The 21,088-nt window shown below is 49.6% G+C and overlaps 1 protein-coding gene across 1 annotated transcript in view; it reads left to right on the top strand.

Moving 5' to 3' along the window:
• LOC128077826 (rho GTPase-activating protein 32-like) overlaps positions 1–21,088 on the top strand; it is a 96,256-nt gene that overhangs the window by 41,602 nt on the left and 33,566 nt on the right. Inside the window, exons 8-12 of the mRNA XM_052677384.1 lie at positions 4,249–4,392; positions 4,673–4,775; positions 5,040–5,172; positions 5,701–5,783; positions 6,135–6,242. Of these exons, the coding sequence (XP_052533344.1) occupies positions 4,249–4,392; positions 4,673–4,775; positions 5,040–5,172; positions 5,701–5,783; positions 6,135–6,242 (571 nt within the window). The remainder of the gene's footprint in view (positions 1–4,248; positions 4,393–4,672; positions 4,776–5,039; positions 5,173–5,700; positions 5,784–6,134; positions 6,243–21,088) is intronic.

The following is a 21,088-nucleotide window of genomic DNA, read 5'->3' as shown; positions in this document are numbered from 1 at the left end:
TGTGTCTAGGTATAGATAGCTTGATACAGATCTATAGGACTGCAGTGTGGATTGTACATAGGCCCTGCGCTGCGAGGAATGCTGTTGGGAAGCAATGTCCATCTGCCCGAGGGCAGGAAGGCCCTGCAGAGGGACGGCCTGAGGCCAGCCGTACGAGGCTGCACAGGAGCAAGTGCTGGGTCCTGCGCTGTGGTCATGAAGACCTCATGGCAGCTTGTGCAGGATTGGGCTGAGGTAGAATTCCAACGGCCCGCTGATTCTAGAATGTTGGGTGCGGTGTTGGAATCTTCTGGTCGTGTGACATGGTCTTGCCTCCCCACCCTGTCGTCATGGCGGAGCAGCCTGGTGGCCCTTAGTGATGTCACAAGAGGCTGGAATGAGGGGAGGAGCAGTGCGTGCTGCGTCCCTTCATTGGAGCGCTTGAGCTCTGCGTGAGTAGCTCGCTTGTTGCCCTTGTGCAGCGACTGAGTGCCTTCGTTTTCACCCCGTCTTGTGCAGCATCTTGTAGGTAAGCTGAGACAGCGTGGGATGGACGGGTGGGCAGTGAGCTGTTGAAAACTGCTGGCTGGTGGAGCTCCTAGCAGCTCGTACTGCTTACTCTTGTCCATCAGACGTAACTTTCAGCCAGTACCTGCATTCCCAAGCGATCCACAATAATGGCATTTGTCCCATGGCTTGTCCCTTGTTGTCTTTGCTGCATTGTGGAAGCTCACAGACTTGTTCCTTCTCTCTCCTCTACCCGCTCCCTTGGTGCAGCTTTCGCTCGTGGAAGCACAGAGCAAAGTGACAAGAAACAGCTGCGAGTTCAAGGAATTGTCTACCTTGTTCTGATCTCCTGCCAGGTACGTGCCACGCTTTGTCCCCCCACGTGGTTGACCAGCACTGTGTCGCACCATGTTTGGTAACACAGCCTCACCCAGCGTTGATGGGACACTGGTCCCGTGTGGGTTTTTTCCCTTCCCCTGCAGCTCCGCCCTCAGGAGGATGCTGTGTGTGGTGCTGTGACCAGCTGGTCTGAAGGAAACCAAACCCTTAGGCAAAGAGTCCTAGGCCCAGTTTGTGCCGAGCTGCACAGTGTGACCTAAGGTCACAAGCACGCACGCTTGGCCTGTGTGAGTGTGCGCGGCAGCTGTAGGGAGCACAGCAGAGATGCAAGCAGAGGAAATCCTTGATGTGCGGGGCTGCAGCAGGTGCCGGTGGTGAGGCTGCTGGGAGCTGTGGCCGGGGAGCAGATGCACCTGCAGCAATGATTCCTCTCACTGCCCTGCTGCTGCGCTGTCAGAGCGCCCTGGGCGAATGCATCTGCTGCTTTGTGCCAGTGCCCATCTGCTAGCAGAGGGACAGCCGCTTGGTCAAATGCTGCCTAATGGGCTGTCCCATTTGAACGGAGTGAACAGAGTGGTTGCTTCTAGAGCACCGCCTGTGCCAGAGGATAGCCAAGGGTAGTTCTGAAGAAGTCTCTCAATAGTGTGGTGTGTGAAGAGAGAAAATATGAGCGTGTTTCTTTTCATTCCAGCTTGTCGTGCCTGCTGTGATGGGCATTGCGTGCAGCGAGATCAGCTGTGAGCCTGGCATGACACGGATGGAGGTAGAGTGTGGAGCTCTGATTGGTCTTTGTTCCCTGATTTGAGCCAGCAGAGTGAGCTGCAGATGTGCTCTCCTGCTTTTCAAGAGAGCGAATCCTTGCGGCTCTATCGGTGTCACTGAAAAGCTGCCTTCAAGGCTTTCTTTCCTTGCTGCGGGCATGTTCTTAGCCTTGCCGTTCCTTCTTGTGTGCCCATGATAAGGACGGAGTGCACTTCCTGCAGCTTTCTCTGCTGACATGCTCCCCTGCCTGAAATCCTCCTCGTTTGCCCTCAGCTCCTCACCGTGGCCTGTGCTCTCTGTTTCAGGCTGAGAACAACGGGAAGCCCCTGCTGGTCCGTGAGGAGTCATCTCTTAATATCCCAGCTATTGCTGCTGCCCACGTTATTAAGAGATACGTTGCCCAGGCACCGGGTGAACTCTCCTTGGAGGTAAGCAGTTAAGGGCGTTCCTTGTTGTCCTGTACAGAAGAGTATAACATGTGAAGCTATCAGGAATATTCTCAGACACCTTCCGAATGTTTGGTGAGGTGAAGCCCGGCAGATGCGGCTCCAGGTTAGACTTGCACTGGGTTGGATGCAGGGAGGAGTTCAGCCATCTCTAAACTATGGCTCTATTTGGCATTGGAATCTTGTGATCCAAGAGCTACTGCCCAGTGTGGTAGCCTGGTCTCTGAGCAATGGCAGAGCAGTGTATGGAGTGTGCAGATCTGTTCAGGCTCTGTTCCGCTGACTTATGCCTGCGGTTTAATTGGAGCTCTCCCTTTGGCAAAGAGCCTGCTGCTTCTGAGAACCATTTCATACTGAACAGCTGAATTCTGTATGTTGTGTATTGGAGTGACTCTTCTACTTCCACGTTCAGTTGTACGACTGCAAATGCCTGAAGAGCTGCACTGGTGCAGTCGCTCTCAAGCTTGACGATATTGGGCAGTGCAGAAGAATGCAGTCATTTGAGCTGCGCTTTCCTCCCAGCCGTGCTGAAGCTGGGATTGACGTTGCAATCTCTTGCAGGTGGGAGACCTCGTGTGCGTCATCGAGATGCCGCCTCAGGAGCTGAGCCCCCGCTGGAGAGGCAAGCACGGCTTTCAGGTAGGCCCAAGCTTCAGACGTGAGAGCGCAACTTCGGTCGAGGCAGGAATCTCAGCTTAGAGCTGCCCTGCCTGCACAGCATGGCTCCACATGGAAAATGGTTTCCTTGTGCTGGTGTCAGAGGACTTTCCCTTTTGCTGGGGGCTTAGGCCAGAGCTGGAAGTTGGTCTTTGTAGGAAACTGCCTCCTCAGTTAACTTAGAAAGAAGAGCCCTCACAACATGCATCAGGTCACGGCCACTGAACCGCACCTTTGGAAATGCAGCAGCTAGGACACGTGTTTCAGTGTCTCTGAGCACTTGTGCTTGCACCCATGCAGAAGGTGAAGTCAGTGTCTTTTAGGAAGTCGCTGCCTGTCAGCTGAGATGAGGCAGGGTAACAGAGCCTCTGCGCGCTTGCTGCTGCTGCTGGCTGCAGAAGGCTGGGTAGCTCAGAGCTGGGGATGGCAGCTGCATCTCAGTCAGCAAGCAGAAAGTTCATAGGCTGTGCTAACTCAGATCTATCTGCATCAATCTATCATAATATATAGCTTCTGTATGAAGTCTTTCCCTTCGGGCACGCTTGAGATTTAGGGGTGCATAGCATACTTGTCCTTTCCCCGCTCCATACACAGTTTTATGGATATTTGCCTGCCAATTTGGAAGAATTATTAATTTTAAGCAGGCCATTTTTTGGTTGGATTGTTTTACGGAGCATCCGGCAGGCACGTGATGAGGAAAATGTGATGTTTGAACAGTTCAGGCCTGAGAAACGCTGCCTTCAGAATCGCACGTCTCTTCTTCTTGTTACAGGTTGGATTTTTCCCTGGTGAGTGTGTGGAGCTCATTAACGGAAAAATCCCGGAGTCTCTCATCAATTCAGTACCAAAGCCAGGTACGATGATACATTTGATGGTGCAGGGAAGCAAAATGGAGTCTTTTTTGGGTGTGTTCCATGTTTAATACCTCCCTTATCCTTCCCACTTTATCCTCTGTGCTGATAATCCTTCCTGCATAGCACGGGGCGTATGGCTGGTGTTTTGTAGGCAGTGAGAATGAGGGAAGGCAAAGGCAGTTCTCCTGCAAGTCCGTACGAGGCTGAGAACAGCCAGCGTTCCTGGTGGACAGATAGAGGTCTGGTTGTGCTAGTGACACGCTTGATCAGAACGTGGCTTTTCAAGAGGGTCCTTAATGCCCAGGTTGAGCAAGCTAAGCAAGAGGAGTGCATTCAACTCCATCAGAACGTGCAGAGATTTGGCCCAGTCCTCCTGTGTTTATGACTGGAGTTGGGGAAATCCTAGAATCCTTGTAGAATGGCTTGGCATGGAAGGGAGCTCGAGGATCATCAAGCTCCAAGCCCCCTTGCCTCAAGCTGGGCTGCCAACCAAGCTCCACGTTTAAAGTGGGACTGGACCAGGCTGCCCAGGGCCCCATCCAGTCTGGCCTTGGACTCATCCAGGGATGGGAAAAATCCATTTTGGTACGCACTTGCTCATCATGTTCTTCCCGTTTTGAGGTGCTCTGTAGAATGTGTTGTGCTCGGCCTCGTCCACCGGAGCCAAACCTGAGATGAACTGGTTTCTTCCTTTTGTTGTGCAGTGCCAAAGAAGCGCGGCAAGCTCCTCACCTTCCTTCGTTCCGTGGTGAAGGCCCGCCCAAAGCAACGGAAAGAGCAGGAGGTGGAGAAGGAGAGGGTGTTTGGCCGTGACCTGGGAGAGCATCTTCTCCACTCTGGTCGTGATGGTAAGGGACAGCCCATTCCTGAGAGCTTCCCTGTTTGGGGACAGGGAAGATGAAAGGGAGATGGTATCTAGATAGGTGCAGGTTGATACCAGTGGAGAAACGGGGAATGGGAGTTGATGGCTGAAAGATGAAGTGAGGCTAATGCTCCCAAGAGACAAGCACATTTGTATTTGCTTCAGCAGTAGCCCGGCTGGGCTTAGTGGATGGGATGTGACGGGAGCGCAGCCTGAGGCAGGACTTGACTGAGGAGCTCCAGTAACCGCCGGCACGTGTTCTTTAGTCCCCCAGGTCCTCCAGAGCTGCGCCGAGTTCATCGAGCAGCATGGCGTGGTGCAGGGGATATACCGCCTGTCCGGCGTGGCGTCCAACGTCCAGAGACTGCGGTAAGAGCGCTGCGACTGACAGACACAGCTGCCAGCAGGGGCACGTGCCCTGTTGCGGGCGTTCAGAGGCCTGCGGGCAATGCCTTAGCACAGAGAAAAGGTCTCCTTTGGGAACATCCCATCCAGCACGGCTGACGTGGTGCTGGTGGCCGAGTGTTTGTGTTCTCCTGTACATCAGGAAGCCCTTCTGATTCTTGATTGCATTGGGTGTGGCTTTTGACTTGCTTTCCTCTTTCTCAACCACTTTCGTGTCCTTCTCTGCAGCCAGGAATTTGAGTCTGAGCAGGTTCCTGAGCTAACCGTCCGCGACGTTCACAGCGCGAGCTCCCTCTGCAAAATGTACTTCAGGGAGCTCCCGACCCCCCTGCTGACCGACCAGCTGTACGACAAGTTCTCGGTAAGCACGAGGCAACGCCTTTCCTTTCCCTCTTCGCTGGGCCTCTTGGGAGATGGCTGCAGCAGTGCCCCAGCTCTGAGGCCCTTCTTCTGTTAGCCCCATGGGGTTTACTCGCATGTCTTTGCCACATCCCGCATCGTGCTGATGCCACTTCTGGTGGCCCCAGGAGGTGGTTATTTCCATATTCACAGTGCTTGCGAGAATTCAAGTGTTGTTTGTTTGTTTGTTTGTTTTTTGCTATTCCCCAATTCTTTCTGGAACAGGAAGGGGATTAATAGCCAAGTGTACTTGGAGATGAATGCCCCCTGCGAGGAGCTGAGCTGCCCAACCAGGCTGTAAACCGGCCCGGTGCTTGGACTCCTTGGCCGTGGTGGCACCAGCTGCGTGCTGCTATGTTTGCCAGATGCCTCTGGGGAGGCCTAAAATCTTTCTCAGTGCTGACCAGCAGCGCGCTGTGCCCATGGTTCCCGACCCTGCGGCAGGTATCTCACCTGATTTGTGTCTCAATCCCTTTCTGCCCTTTTCCAGGATGCTGTTGGTGCCACTACAGAGGAGGAGCGGCTGGTCAGAATGCGGGACGTCATCCAGCAGCTGCCCGCTCCTCACTACAGGTCAGTACTGCCCTCAGCCTGCTGAGCTCAGCCCTGCTGCACTTCAGAGGGCAAAGTGCAATTCCAGGCTTTGTCTCACGCGAGCAACGGGATGCCTGGGTATGCTGAAACACTGCATGGGGTTAATTTGTGGGGTCATTTACTGGGCACGGGGGCACGCTTGGTGCAGCTGATGGCTGTGCTGTGCTGTGCTGGGGCTGGGTCCTGCAGCGTAGCACTTGGTCAAGTTGGGTCTACTTCATCATCAGCATCAGTAGCAGTAATAACAACTAGTGTGAATTGAGGTTTGCTTTGTGAGTCCTAGCACGGCACGCTGGCTGGTGCTGAACATTTGCCGCTCTTGTTTCCCAGGACCCTGGCGTATCTGATGAGACACTTGGCCTGTCTTGCTGCAAACAGCTCTGTCACCAACATGCACTCTAAGAACTTAGCGATTGTGTGGGCTCCAAACCTCTTAAGGTAAACTTCTTTTTCCGTTTCAACAGAACGCTTACATCTGTTCTCCGGTAGAGTAAAGCAATCCTCCCTTCTTCTGTACCACATGTGCTCTCTCCTGTTAAATGTGCAGTGAGTGGCTGACAGCAGAGCAGGAGCCTGGACTGTTCTCCAACCCCATGTGGGCACAATTTCTAGCTGAGCATTGCTGCTCTCTTGTTTAGATGGGACTGGTGTGTCGTTGATCAGACAGGAGAACTTCTTCAGTGGCATCACTGATTGCCCACTGCGGAAGTCTCCGGAGCCCAGTTTGACAGCTTTGGGCTGCAACAGTTCAGACCTCGGGAAGCGATCTTGGCTGAATGACTTCTAAAACCTGCCTTTTCTGCAGATCACAGCACAGCGAGTCTGCCTGCGCCAGCGGGAGAGCTGCCTGCACGGAACTGCAGACGCAGTCGGCTGTGGTGGAATTCATCATCGACCACACAGACGTCCTCTTCTGCTCCACATCTGGACCTGACATCGCAGATGGAGCAGGTGAGTGTCTTCCTCCATTAGCTTTATCTTGGTCAGACACCTGGATCAAATGCAGGCCTTCTCCAAGTCCTTTGAAGTACTCTTTTACTATCGAGGGGACAGCAGACTTCTGGGCTTAGATTGGAATCTGGCGTCCAGTTGCTGGATGCTGAGAATGTGCAAGCCCAAACGTGACAAGGAGAAATCTGGTGAAGCTTGGTGAAAGTGTGGCAGCGAAGCTTTGTCAGTTCCCTGCCCCCATTTTCTAGGGATTGTGTTTGCCTGTTTCGATACAGGGAGTTGCTCTTAATTATGACTGCATCCTTTGCCATAGACACACCTCTGAGCACATGGTTGTTTTGAGCTGCTCTTCTTGCAGCAGCTCGGATAAGCAAATCTGAGAGAAACACAGCAGCTCCCGGACCTGCGATGGCTGTGCTGCCGCTTTCTGATCCTGGCTCTCACCTGTGGTTTTCCCTTCCAGGGCACAGTTCTCTCTCAGGGCCCCAGTCTGTGCAGGCGTCTTCTCCTGCCACAGAGCTGCTCAGCCTGGAGGAGGCGCAGGCACGGAGGCGAGGCCACAGCAGCTCTCCTGTCGCTGTGATAGTGAGCAGGGACATAGAGGTGGAAGAAGGCCCCAAAGCTGTACGGGGCAAATTCCACACCATCATCGACTTTCCACCTGAAAGGTAAAGAGGACTTCCTTTTCCAGTACCTTATCATCATTGTTTGGGTGGGTTTTTGTGGTTTCTTTTTGTGTTGTTTTCCCCCCCCATTATTTCCAGAGCCAAAGCTTGCTGAAACTCAGTTAAACTGATGGTGCCTGAAGTGTTGCAGTCAATCTCCACTCCCTTTGCACTGTGAGACTGAACTCACATTCAGTTGCCTGCCGGGCTGAGTTTAGCCACACAAGGCTGGCATTCCCTCCTTGCTGGGCAGGCAGTCACGAGCTGCATGAAGCCACGCTGACGTCTGTCCTGGCCTGTGCTGGCTGTACCTGGAAACGTTGGGGTTTTCCGGACTTCAGGGCCACGTGCCTGAATCCAATTCCGATTCTCCTCGAAGCAGAGCTGTTGGTCAGACCTGCTGGCATGAGAAACTAGACATGGCAGTGAGATGGGGCCGATGAGCTGTCAGAGTCAGAGATGCTTTTGGAGTTCCACGCACAACTCACACCATTCCCTGTTTCCTGTCTCCAGACCAAGTCCAGCCAGCAGGATGAAGGAATCACCATCTGGCTGTTGCTGTTCCTGCTTCAGCCTGGGGAAACCATCCTCTGTGGCCAAAGACCAACGGCAGCACCATCCCAGGGAGCCCTCAGAGACAGACATTGTAGTGCTGGCAGGTAAGGGTGCAAATCCAGCTTTCAACACCCTGCTTCTCAGCAACGTAGAATTCTTGCTGTCAGTGGGCTTGTATCTCCTTCTAGCTATCCAGCCCATACCTAGCACCTTCAGATCTCCCCTGATCAAGAACCACTTTTGTAATTCAGCTTGTGAGAGTTGGACACCAACCCCTGTTCATTCTTTTATAGGTGATTTGAGCTCTTGTCAACCCAGATGTGCCAGAGCAAGTAGCAATGCTGGGCTGTGTGCTTCCACCAATGGAGAGCTCTTGGGAAGCACAAATGGCTGCGGTTCAGCTGACAGCCTGCCACATAACAACAGTGATGGACACGAGGAGCTCATCCAAGTTGAAGCCCTCATTTCTCCCGGCTGTGCTGAAGATGCTGACCTGAGCCTGCCAGACACCACAGGCAGCCTGGACTGTGACCCGGTGCCTCTGCAGTGCAGCCCAGCCCAAGCAGAGCCCGAGTGCCCCTACAGCAGCACCGCCTTTGAGGAGAAGGTCAGCATCAGCGAGGAGCAGCAGAGCCTTTTGGAGGGGGGCTTAGAATCAGGCCTCCAGTCCCAGGCACCGGACATCAACACTGACAGCGCTGATCCACTCTGTCCATGAGCTTTCCACCCAAGAGAGGACAATTCCCATCTTTACCTGGACCTCTCACGCCCTCCTGTCTTTTCCTTTACTAATAAAAGCACACTTATACTCACTCAACGCCTTGAGTGCCTGTGGAGTCTTCATTCACGAGGACTGGGATGAATGCAACACACAGTAAGGCACCTCAGCTTGCAATGTGATGGCTGTGGAGTGCGTGCAGCAGAGCTTCTCGTTTGTTCCTGCTTTGTCTGCAGCGAGAGCTCTGCCTACGATTTGGTATGGCAGCTGACAATCTCTAGCATTCTGGATATGGCTCAAGATAATCCCAAGCTTCCTGGCTGTGGCTTTGTGATGCTTTCCAGGGCTTTTGGATGCGTTTTGACACCTTGGCTGCTCCCTAGCACCTTGCTCCTGCAGCTGCGTTGGCTCCTGGCTCCCACTTACAAGCTGGCCATGCAGATCATCTTCACACGTGTTACCACCGCGCTGAGGCACGAGGAGCTCACCGTGACCAGCACCCGCCCCGCCCCCCGGGCTCTCATCGGTCCGCGGCAGCGCCGCTCCGCCCCCGGGCTCTCTCGGTCCGCGGCAGCGCCGCCGGCTGCCATTGGCTGAGGCGCCGTGCGCGGGAGCGAACGTTGGGGGCCGGCTGTTGGAGGCGCGGCTCTCCTCGCAGAGCGCCGCTGCAGCCGCCTGTGCCGCCCCGTAGGAGACCGCGGCGGCAGCCGGAGCTGTCCGGGCGGCACCGAGAGAGAAGCCGCGGCAGCTCGGGAGCGAGTGCTGAGGACAGCTGTGCCGGAGGTGAGCGGGAGAGCGGTGCCGGGGCGGGGAGAGGGGCTGCGGGGGGCTCTAGGAAGCTGCGGGGAGGCGACGGGTGGCGAGGGGTGGGGAGGGATACAGCGAGATGTGAGGCTGTAGGCGCCTGTGAGGGGATGTAGGGGTTATGGGGAGCTGTTGGGGGTGAGAGTCAGATACGGGGCTCTAAGGGTGGTGTATAGGGAGATAGGGGGCTGTGGTGGGCCATAGGGTCATAGGGGACTATTGGGGGCTGTTGGGAGCTGTAGGGAGGAAGGAATATGAAGCTGTAGTGCATTGTGGGGGGACTGTAGGCGTGGATATGTAGATTTCTATAAAAAATGAAGCCCCTGTTCTGGGCTGCATTGCAAAAGGGGTGACCAGCAGGGAGAGGGAGGTGATTGTCCCCATCAATTCAGCTCCTTTGAGGCCTCATGTGCAGCGCTGCATCCAGGCCTGGGGCCCGCAGCACAGGAGGGACGTGGAGCTGTGGGAGCGGGTGCAGAGGAGGCACTGAGATGTCAGAGGGCTGGAGCAGCTCTGTGTGAGGAGAGGTTGAGGGCAGTGGGCTTGTTCAGCCTGGAGAAGAGTAGGCTGCGGGAGACTTCATTGCAGCCTTCCAGTACTTGAGGGGAGTGTATAAGCAGGAAGGGGAACGGCTGTTTACGAGGGTGGATGGTGATAGGACAAGGGGGAATGGTTTTAAACTGAGAAAGGGGAGGTTTAGGTTGATATTAGGAGGAAGTTTTTCACACAACAGGTTGCCCAGGCGTCAGTGATTTACAGGCTGGTTCGGCCCTGTTCTGTGACTAACGGGGTGGAGGGATCCGTGGATCCGTGCTTCTGGAAAAGGGAAACAGGGAGAATGATTTCAACATAATTGAAAACAGCCTTTACAGAAAGCAGGTGGCACCTATTGACTGGTACAAGATCCAAGAGAAATTAATGAAATGGTTCTCAAATGACACCCCCTGCTTCCTAAGCCCTGTAATGTAATGAGTCAAATCCCACACAGACACAAATGGTTCAGTGTAACAGACCTCAAAGATGCTTTTGGGACCTGCGTTTTAGACTCAGAGAGTCGAGATCTTTTTGCCGTTGTACGAGAGGATCCAAAACTGCGACAAAAATAGCAAGAGAGGTGGATTGCTTTACCCCAAGGGTTCATAGAATCGCCTAATTTATTATATTTTATGTGTTTATATTATGATAGATATTATCTATTGTGTTATTATGTGTTATTTTATATACATTATATATTTTATATTTTATTTTATTTTATATTTTATTAAGTGCTGGAGAAAGTTTTGGAGAAGTTTCAGGTTGAAGAGGAGGTGAAGCTGTTTCAGTATGTAGATGATTTGCTGAGTTGTGGAAAAGAGGAGTCTAAAGTAAAGGAGACTGCAAGTGAAATTGTGAAGTCGTTACTTGTACTGTATGTCTGCAGTGCATTATTTTCTGAAAGGGTGCACCCAAGCAGAGATGTAAGGGATCGTGTGCCTTCAGACCCTAAAAAAATGTGTCCAGTTTCAGCAAACCAGGTCTTGGGCACTGTGGTGGATGCACCTGTCCGTAATGGGTGTAACATGCTGTGACTTGATTGCATTACTGTGACTAATTGAAGTGCCTGAAGGAAAGGCTGTTTTCTTCTGTTTGTTGATTCCCTTTGCTGAGCTATTTGCACTGAATGAGCTGATGTTGTTGTTGCTGTGGGGTGTGATCAGCAGGATGGGAAAGCACAGTGTTTGTGTTCACATGAGGTTATAGCAGGGCTATGTCAGACTATCGTGGATGTTCTTTAAGTAGTTTGAGGCTACTGGAACATGGAAAAGAATCCTGACAGCTGGCTCTGTCTTCTATCGAGCTCTTCAAAATACTGCTTGAGATAACAGCAGATGAGATGAAATGCGGAGCAGCATGGGACTTGTGTCTGCCTTCAATAATTCTTTTCCTAGGCAGTTTGTGTTAAATTTTGTTCCATGGACTGTGACAGAAATCTGGGTTGCTCCGTGAGGTGTTAAAACTAGCTGACCTGTTGACTACTGACATAAGGCTTACTTGATATGAGCTATGGAACTTTCAGCTTTCTTTGTAATGGCTGTTTCTAGGTATCAGATAGCAAATAAAACGTAGCTCACAGTGGCTGGATTTTCTTTACTCAGGTGCTTCTGACACCATGCAAAACTCTCTTGTGGAGAAAGTTCCAGAAGCTTTCAGTGTTTAATTCTGGCTGTACAATAGCAATTAGTTCGATTTAGAACACATGAAAAGAAAGCTGATAGGGATCTGGTTACAGGTGGTTGAAATGACAAGAGGGAGATGGTGCAGGTGTAGTAACTAGGAGGTTGCCTTCCAAGTGCCTTCCTGGTTCTCCGTGCTGCTTGATGTTTATTTTCCCATTGGTGCTGTGTTCAAGTGCAAGCACTGTAGGGTGTAGAGAACACTGTAGAATGCCTGGTACTGCCCCGACCAGTCATAGATACTGGAAGGAAAAGTTGTGATGAACTACCGATGGAAAACATGGACAGTTTTGAGGCTTCTTCTTGGCAGAAGTTGTTGAGACAGTCCTCTGATAATCAGACAACAGGTAAACTGGTTTAAAGATGAGTCTTACTTTAAAGAGGGCCTTGTGTAGTCAGGTTGTTTACAGTAATGCAGGACTAGTTGGGCAAATAACTGATTGGAAAACCTGTAAGGGAATGAGGTTGTTTTTTTTAGGTTAGGTTCTTACTATTGAATGCAGTACAAGTGCTTGCATGACTGGGAGCCCAACTGTCTGCCGCCGTTGTTGTCATGCTGCCTCTTTGATGTGCTGCCTCTTCAAACTGCTAGGGCTGGCAGCAGTGTCCAGAACTAATGCAGCAAATAGAATGGGTGATGCAGAGAAGACTGTGGCAGAAATGATGAAGCCAGAGGCCCAGCTAGCAGAGGTTTATGCATTTGCTGCTGATCTTTATCACAAGGAGCATGGCCACAAAGCCATGATGTCAGTAATGCCTTCTGATGTCTGTGAATTGATATGGATCACCAAATCTGCCTTGTCTGTTTCACTAAACGTGCCTGTCTTGAGTGTTGGTAGAACTGCCTTGATGCTTAGTCTGTTCTGACGGGATGCTTCATCTTGAAGTCTTGAGCTACTCGGCACTGTGAGATTCTGTTTGAATCTCTTGGTGCTCTAGCAGTAGTTTTGCAGAGCAAGTGTAATTGATCTGTATTCCCCTTTGTATGCGGGGTAACCTCAGCCATGCAGAATTATCTGTTGCTGTAGAGGTGCTCTCTTCTGTGGCTGTGATGATCAGGGCTTTGGGTTCAGGGGATGTGAGTGCAGTATGGAGACAACTGAGCAATGCTGTCCCAGGGCTGACAAACACTGAGGATGAGAACTGTCAGAGGTGAGTGTTTTGAAGGTTCCTGTCCGTCTTTGATATTGCTTACATTCCCAAGAGGTTCGGTTTTCTTTTCTTCCCCTTACACTTCAGGTTCTTTCCCTGCTTACTCCAATATTAATTTATTCTCTCTCGGTTCTTGCACCTTGTCTTTGCCTTCCCCATTTCTTACTAATCTGTTCTGAGTGCCGTCTCTCAGACCTTTATCAAGGTTTCACAACAAAGCTATGTTGTGGCCCTACGAGGTTCTCAATTGCACTAGGCCAGCTCCTGCCCTGTGTTTTTTGTCTGAAAGTGTCACGTGGTGTTTCAGTGCTTTTCTTGATTGCTTTGCATCCACCTTGCTCACGGTCTTTTGTCTTTTTCCTATTCCTTCTTTCTTTCGTGTATGTCAGTTTTAACCCTTGTTTTACTTCTTCCATTTTGTGTTTAGTTCTCATTGCTGTCTTGTGTGTTCCCTGGCCAGTTTTTCATGACGTGATACTTGCTGGTTTTGATTTTTGTTCTTTGACAGATGTGTGGATGATGTGATGAAGCTGAAAGCTCAGATGCGTGCAGAAGAAAATGAGTTTATCACGTGGAATGATATCCAGTCCCGTGTGGATGGTGTGCACTTAGCTGTGCATGAAGAACATGAAAGTAAGTTTTGCTTGATTAGTGCTAGATTGATCCTAGATCATAAGGTGTGCTAAAAGTAGGTGCATGCCAATGAACAATCTTGTTGCTTGATTCATATAGACTGAGATAGTTGCCTTTTGCCACTGCTTCTTGTGGAGCTGAGTTGCCCTGAAAAGGCTATCACCTAGAGAGGCTTAAACGTGATGTCAGAGCCTGGAATCTTGACTGCCTTGCTTCCTGGATCTCCAAATAGACACGGGCTTCCTGTGTGGCTTCAGTTCCTCTGATCACGTGACCCAAACAAGTGCACGCCATGTGCATGCGTGCACCAAAGCTCTAGTTTTGCAGCCTTGTATTTGTGAGGCATCACAGCAGAAGCCTGGAAGTTCATGTAGTCCAGCTCCTCGTTTCTTGTAACACTCCTATAACCCCTGAAACCATAGAGACAACAGAGAACCCAAACCGTCAACCGTAAAAGGCAGAGAATTTTATAATGACATGAGTTGACGTTGTATGGCATAGTTTTGGTAGGAACCTTTTGAATTCTTTCACCTGTTAGTGTTTCATAGAATCATAGAATGGCCTGGGTTGAACAGGACCGTAGTGGTCGTCTAGTTTCAGCCCCCCTGCTGTGTGCAGGTCGCCAACCACCGGACCAAGCTGTCCAGAGCCACATCCAGTGTGGCCTCGAGTGCCTCCAGGGATGGGGCATCCACAGCCTCATTGGGCAACCTGTTCCAGTGCAAATGTGTTCAGTTTCTTGTGTGCCCCTGTGCATGGATACTTCTTATCTAGTGTCTGAGGAAGTCCTGAAGCCATAGCCACATGTACCCTTCTACTGTCCTGAAACTTGGTTTCAAAGTCAAGAATGCTTTCTAATGAGGAGCTGTAACATATTGTTGTTTCACGGCGTAGTCTTTTTCTGCCCCTGTTGGCTAATTAATCAAGGATAATTACTGCTTGTCCTCTGTGCCCTTTCCTGAGTCAAAAGTTGCTATGTGTGTTTTCCTTCGTTCTCCATGAGATGGAGTAGTGTCAACCGTAGTGTGTGTGTTTTTGTAAGAAAGGTCTTTCTTTTCCTACTTTACCCCAGCACTCATGGGGAGAGCAGCATGCCTAAAGGTGTGCATACTGTGTATGTGCATACTGTGTATGTGCACACTGTAGGAGGAAGCAAGCAGTCTGTACCGTAGTCTGCCCAGGTGACAGGGAGTTGTCAGATGAAGGACAGAAAAAATGCAGGCATTCTCTGGGCTAAGATAATACTGAGAGGGAAATGCAAGTGGTGCTGAGACAAAACATGCTGTTACGGCCTAGACATCACTGTGCAAAGATACTCTGAACACACCTGGGTGCTTTCCTGTGCAACCTACATTAGTATGTGTATATGTGAATATGTAAAATGTACACAGAGCTGATTTTTGCTAGACATCATTTAGAGATGATGACAATTGATGTGGAAGAATAAGGGCAATTCAGAATGACATGGATACGTTTCACCGCGTTCTTGAAAGCCACGGTTAGAAAACAATTCAATGGCCCCGCTTCACAGAAAAAGTGGAATGGTGTGCGTTTAAAAAACAGAGTGCAGGACAGAAAGAATTCTAATGGTAGTCTTGGTCCACTACCAGCTGTAACTTTGAATAATGTGTGAAAGGAAGGCTTTCTGTAGATCTTCATACTGTTCTTGAAGTATGCCTCTGTGCACTGGTGTAGGTAACAAGTTTTGTGGAATCACGGGACATCCCAAGTTGGGAGGGACTCACGAGGATCATGGAGTTCAAGTCCTGGCTCGGCTCTGGACCGCCTAAAAATCAGACCGTCTGACTGAGAGCATTGTCCAAATGCTTCTTGAGCTCTGGCAAGCTCATTGCTGTGACCGCTGCCCTGGGGGAGGCAGTTCCAGTGCGGGACCACTGGAAACAGAAATCCAACTCAGATCTCCCCTGTCACATCTCCAGGCTGTTCCCTTGGCTTCTGTTGTTGTTGGCCAGGGAGCGATCAGTGCCTGCCCCTCTGCTGCCCCTGGTCGGGAAGCTGTAGAGCACCACGAAGTTTCCGCTCAGTCTCTTCTCTGGACTGAGGACTTCAGCTGCTCTTCGTATGTGTTCCCCTCTAGACCCTACGCCATCTTTGTAGCTATCCTTTGGACACTTTCTAATAGTTTTATGTCCTTTTCCTACTGGGGTGACCCAAACTGTACACCGTACTCAGGATGAGGCCATAACAATGCAGAGTAGGGTGGGACAGTCCCCTTCTCTTGACCTGCTAGTAGTGCTGTGCTTGATGCACTCCAGAATACTGTTGGCCCTCCTGGCTACGTGGGAACACTGTTGACTCGTATTCAACTTACTGTCAACCAGGACCCTCCAATCTCTTTCATCGTGGCTGCTCTCCAGCATCTCCCCCCTTAGTCTGTGTGTATAGCCAGGGTTGCCCTTTCCCAGGTGCAGAATCTGTCACTTGCTCGTACTCAATTTCTTGCAGTTGGTGATTGCTCAGCTCTCTAATTTCTCAGGATCTCTATGCAAGGCCTCTTCACCCTCCACAGATTCAGCAGTTGCTCCCAGTTTAGTGTTGTCAGTCAGCTTGCTCGTAACACCTTCTAGTCTTACATCCAAGTCTTTATGAAAGCATTCAAGAAAGCTGGCCCTAAAATAGAGCCCTGGGGAACCCCTGGAGTGACTGACTGCCAGAGTGATGTGACCTCGTTTACTGTGGCTTTTTGGGCCTGACCCATCAGCCACTCATTCACCCACTGCATTGTATTGTTGTCTAGTCGTATGTTGGATGTTTTGTCCAGGATTCTGTGAGAAACGGTGCTGAAAAGTTGACTGAAATCCAAAAAGCCCTCAACGGGCTTTTCTAGGTGAAATACAGAGGTGACCTTGTCATTAAAGAAAGCATAGTTAGTTAAATGGTCCTTGACATGGTGCTTTTTCACAGCAGTCGTACGGTCTTCTTAGCAATCCTGGTTCCTGTGGTGTCCCTAGCGTGTATTGTTCCTTAATCTTTGCTCTGTCCAAATGCAGTGCCTGCTATAAAACGTTCCACTCTGTGATTCTCCTACTGCGTGCAGAAGAAAAAGCTGCAGTCTTTGGGTGTTTTAACCCAAGTTGCATCCACTCTGAGCTCCTTGCTTTCTTCTGAAAGATCTTTGTTGTAAACTCTCCAACTGTGATTTGAACTGTTGCTTCTTTCAGCAAGCAACAATTGAATATTCAATATACGTTGCATCACACGATCTCTGGGTGTCCATTCCAACCCAGATTACTTTGTGATTTGCTGTAGGTTTGGCATGTGTGACTCAGGCTTTGTTCACATTTAGCTAACTGTAAGCTATCTATTTATGTCTGTTTTCAGTTAGTTGAGCTGTAGTCCTCGCTGTCCCTGGCAGCACCCACTGTTATCTGTTGTAATACAGCTCCTAGTACATGCATCCAATAAATCCTGGTATTTCAGAAGTGAAGGCAGTGTATTTTTGAATGGCGTTCTGTGCAAAGCTATAGCTTGGTGTGAAGAGCCTGATTCTGAAGGATTCTTGCAAGCTTGTAACTTACTAGCCCTGGCCATTGAGGTTTTGATAATTCCCTTCTAGTGGATTTGAGCTACGTGTTGAAGAACTCATTCATGTGTCCATTCATGTGGTCTCCTCGAGGGATCTTTTTTCTCCTTTTTCCTTTATTTATTACTGTGTCCAAAAATGTGTGGCTTCTTGAAGGTGGAGAAGTGGTCTTGCTTTCTTTGCTAGTAGAAAATGATTGCTATGAAAATGTTGCTATTCTCAGCGGGTATTTGGTTTAGCACTAACAGCACTTTTCTTCCAAAGCACAGTTTTGTGATGATGGTAAAGGATTGGATCTTGTATTTCTTCTTCTATCCCTTTCTCTGTAGGAGTTTTGGCTGTTGGGCTTATCAGCGAGGCGCTGGATGAAGGAGACACCAGAAAAACTCTGCAAGCCTTACAGATTCCTGCAGCAAACCTGGAGGGTGTAACCCCACAGGTAGGTCAGCATTATCAGGGCACACTGCTTCGGGCTAAGAGAGAGAAAGCACAGGTGGGTGTAGTTAAAAGTACCTGTCAAGAAGCCTTTGCATCTGTGTACTGAGGGCATTCCTGATGTTGGGAGAAAAGCTGGGAAACAGATCTGGAAATGAAAGGGTGAACGCTGCATGCTATCAGCTGATGTTACCTGGCCAGTTTGGATCTGTCTGTATGAAGGAAAGAGAGATGCAGGCATAACACGTGAATCTTGGTGAACTACAGAGATGGGCTTCAAGATATGAACTGCTGGAGATGGATTGCTCTAGCTAATCGTACGTCCAGAGTGGCAGACGTACCTTCTTTTTGGAGATATGGGGAGATGTGTTCAGTGTCATTTGTTTTTATAAGAAGGCAGTGTTTATCCTAATAGCTGTGAATTTCCAAATGCAAGTCTCGTTCAGTCTCCTTTTCTTAGTGCTATTTGTTAAATGTATCCATAGGTGTAGTTACATAAAGCAAAAATGAGGTTTGAGAAATAGGAAAAAAAACTTGTTAGGTGATGAATTTGTTCAGAAGGAGGGGAAAATAGAAAACAAAATATATGCTTCTAGCAAGATGTGTATGAATGCCTGTCACTCGCTAGGTGACACTGCAGATGCTATGCATTTTGTGCATGGTGGTTGTCTGTTGTGGTAGCCCAGGACTTCTCCTGACTTAGATGGAGTTGCCTCTTTGTGTAACTGGTCTGTATGTACAGGTGAAAATGGAGAGAGGAAGAATGATCTCACCTTACTGGCTTAGGAAGGAAGATGAAACGCTGTATGGGTGGTGTTTGGTTGCCCTGCCTCGGGCAGGGGGTTGGGGATTCGTGATCCTTGAGGTCCCTTCCAACCCTGTGATTCTGTGGTGTACATGCTACTGATTTTTTTTTTTTAACAGATGAGTGGGATGCTATTTTATTTCCTTATGCTTACACAGAAGTAGCAGATGTGCTTCCTTTCAGTTGCCTAAGCGTGTTTAATTTCTTTTTGTACTATCTTTTCAGTTGTGGAGCTCATTGTTCTAATTCCAGCAGGGATTTTAGCATAGAGACTGAGATGATATTGTGTTCAACATGGGTGTTTTTTAGTATGTTTGTTTGCTTTGTTTTTTTTGACTAAGTGTAAACCTTCACGATGGCAGTGTCCGAAAACTGCGCTGGTGATGAAGATCACTGAGCAGCTTCCTCAGTGGCCCTGAAAGGGTTCTTGTTCCTCAGGAACCCATTTTTGCTGAAGCATTTCCTCCTACTGAGTGAGAATGAAATAAGGAGTTGTTCTTGGTGTGCACGTAAGCTTCTGCCAGGCTGGATTGGTGACTTCAGTTGACGTGAAATTACCTCATTGAGGCATATGTTCAATGTGGGGCTCCTCCCTGCAACGTGGCAGCAATTTCAGAGATGGTGAGATCGTGGTACAGACCAGCACTGTGGGTAGAACAGTTGCTGTCCTGAGTCAACGTGCTTACTAGCTGGTGACTTGTGTAGCTTGGGACTGAGAGGGATTGCAGTTCAGCACAAGGCAGGGGATCTGGCGTATGATGCGATTTCTCACGTGATGAGCAGTGAGAGAAGTGTTAACCCTGCAGTGTGTGACAGCGCGTGTCCCTGCTGGGGGACTGTGACAGTAAATGCACGGGAAAGATCAGACGGCTTTGACAGTCCTGGGATTGATGACTGTGCTGGTAGAGATGGCAGTGCAAGAGTTTGTTCTTCTAAGTCTGCCACCCTTCCCAACAGGAATTTCTACATTGCTGAAGCAGTCATGGGACTCCTTGGACATTCCGATAAGACTTGTTAAAGGGATGTAGGTTTCAATCCAAAGCAGTGGTAACGTGGAGGGTATGTAAGGAAATGTCAATTGTCAGTCCTGCCACAGAACTCTTCATGCTGGAATATAGTGGCTCTTTGTGCAGGGTGATTATTAATCATCAGGGGTTGTTGGAGGGATGGCAATTGCTTCTTCAGATCTCCTTCCATAGTAACCCCCAGGAAGCAACAGTGGGGGTGGAGGAGCTGTGCTTGGCAGCTGCTGGACTATTGTTCATTATGTGTATTTTGGGGTTTGCTAAACACTTGTCTCTTGGACAATTTCGGCGTGTAACATTATTTAATGAGTTTCTTCAGCCAAAACATAAGATACAGTGTGGTCAGTACTCCACAGCAAATGGTCTGTTAAAAGAGAGACTTGAGAGATGCTTTTACTGTTGTACATTTGTATTTACCCCCAGTACATGCAGTGCTTTTTGATTTGCTGGTACAGAAATCTGCAAAGCTTAGTGGACGGGACAAGAGCAGCCTGCTGTTGTGTTAGTTCCCCCTCAGCTTTTGGTGCTGCTCCTGTATGTGCATTTCCACTTCATGAAGTTTCCCTGAACAACTCCTTGCAGCCTGGTACTGGGAAAGGACTCTTGTTAGTCTCTGTTTGTGTCCACCTCAGCGGAACAAAGCTTTTCAGGAAAAGTGCTAGGAGTGCTGGTAGGCAGACAGCCAGGTGGCTGTGAGTGGGCAGTGTGCTCGTGCTGCCTGGAAGGCTTCAGTAGAGAGGTGATCCTTGCACTTGGCACTGGTGAGGCTGCTCGTGTACTGTGTCCAGTTCTGCCCTGCCCCCCCAGACAGGAGACATGAGTGTACTGGAGATAGGCCAGCATAGGGCCACTGAGGTGCCTGAGGGACTGGAACAGCTCTCCAGAGAGGAAAGCTGAGGGGGAGGAGACTCTTTAGTCCAGAGATGAGAGGGCTTGGTGGGAATCCCTTCAGTGAATGTGAAAGCTGGAAGTGAGGATGCAGTTGAGGACAAGAGGCATTGAGTACAAACTGGGGTTCGAGAGGTTCCATCTAAACGTCAGGCAGCACTTTGCAGTGGAGGTAACTGAGCAGTAGCGGAGGTCGACCAGAGAGGGACTGGAGTCTTTTCTTTGGAGTTGTTCAGAAGCCATCTGGATCTGGTCTGTCCTGGATAATGTGCTCTCGGTGTCCCTGCTGGAGCAAGGGGGTTGTACCAGATGAGCTCAGAGGTCCCTTTCCATCTTAAATTGTTCCATGATTTTCTTTTTTGGGCTCCTTGGAAAGGCACGTCCTATTGGCAGATACAGCTTTAGGACTGAGCAGTGCAGATTGCTTGGCGTTGGGATATCTTGATGTTTGTTGGAGTGATACCACTGCTGGAACTCTTGGTGGGAGTTCCTTGTCCTGAGATGAGTTTTGGCCTGGTAATGCTGTAGTTGCTTCTGCTAGTAACAAATGTCCGTTATGGCCTTGTGTTGAAATTGATTAGAAAGACATTGAAGTGCTTCCTGTATCCCTTGAAACTGCAATTGCTCAGAGGTGGTGGTTTTGTTTTGCACAACCAGTGACACTCTTTTCCTCATGCTGCGAATGCTTTCCTCATCATATTCTCTTCAGGACACTCAGGATGAAACAGCTGTGCCTTGGCTCGAGCAAGAAATGTACACATGCAAAGGAAATTAAAATACAAGTGTTTGCTTCAGGTAGGTGTAGAAGTTTTTTCTTTCAACAATGAATGTCACAGCCTTTAAACTTCAATTCTTTAAATCTTTTTGGAAGGATATGTCATTTCAGTTGTGCTTGT

The sequence above is a fragment of the Tympanuchus pallidicinctus genome, unplaced genomic scaffold (genome assembly GCF_026119805.1).
Source record: "Tympanuchus pallidicinctus isolate F22 unplaced genomic scaffold, pur_lepc_1.0 scaffold16, whole genome shotgun sequence".
In the NCBI taxonomy this organism is placed as follows: Eukaryota; Metazoa; Chordata; class Aves; order Galliformes; family Phasianidae; genus Tympanuchus; species Tympanuchus pallidicinctus.
Note: the sequence above shows the minus strand (reverse complement) of the source record. Positions and strands in the feature narration are given on the sequence as shown.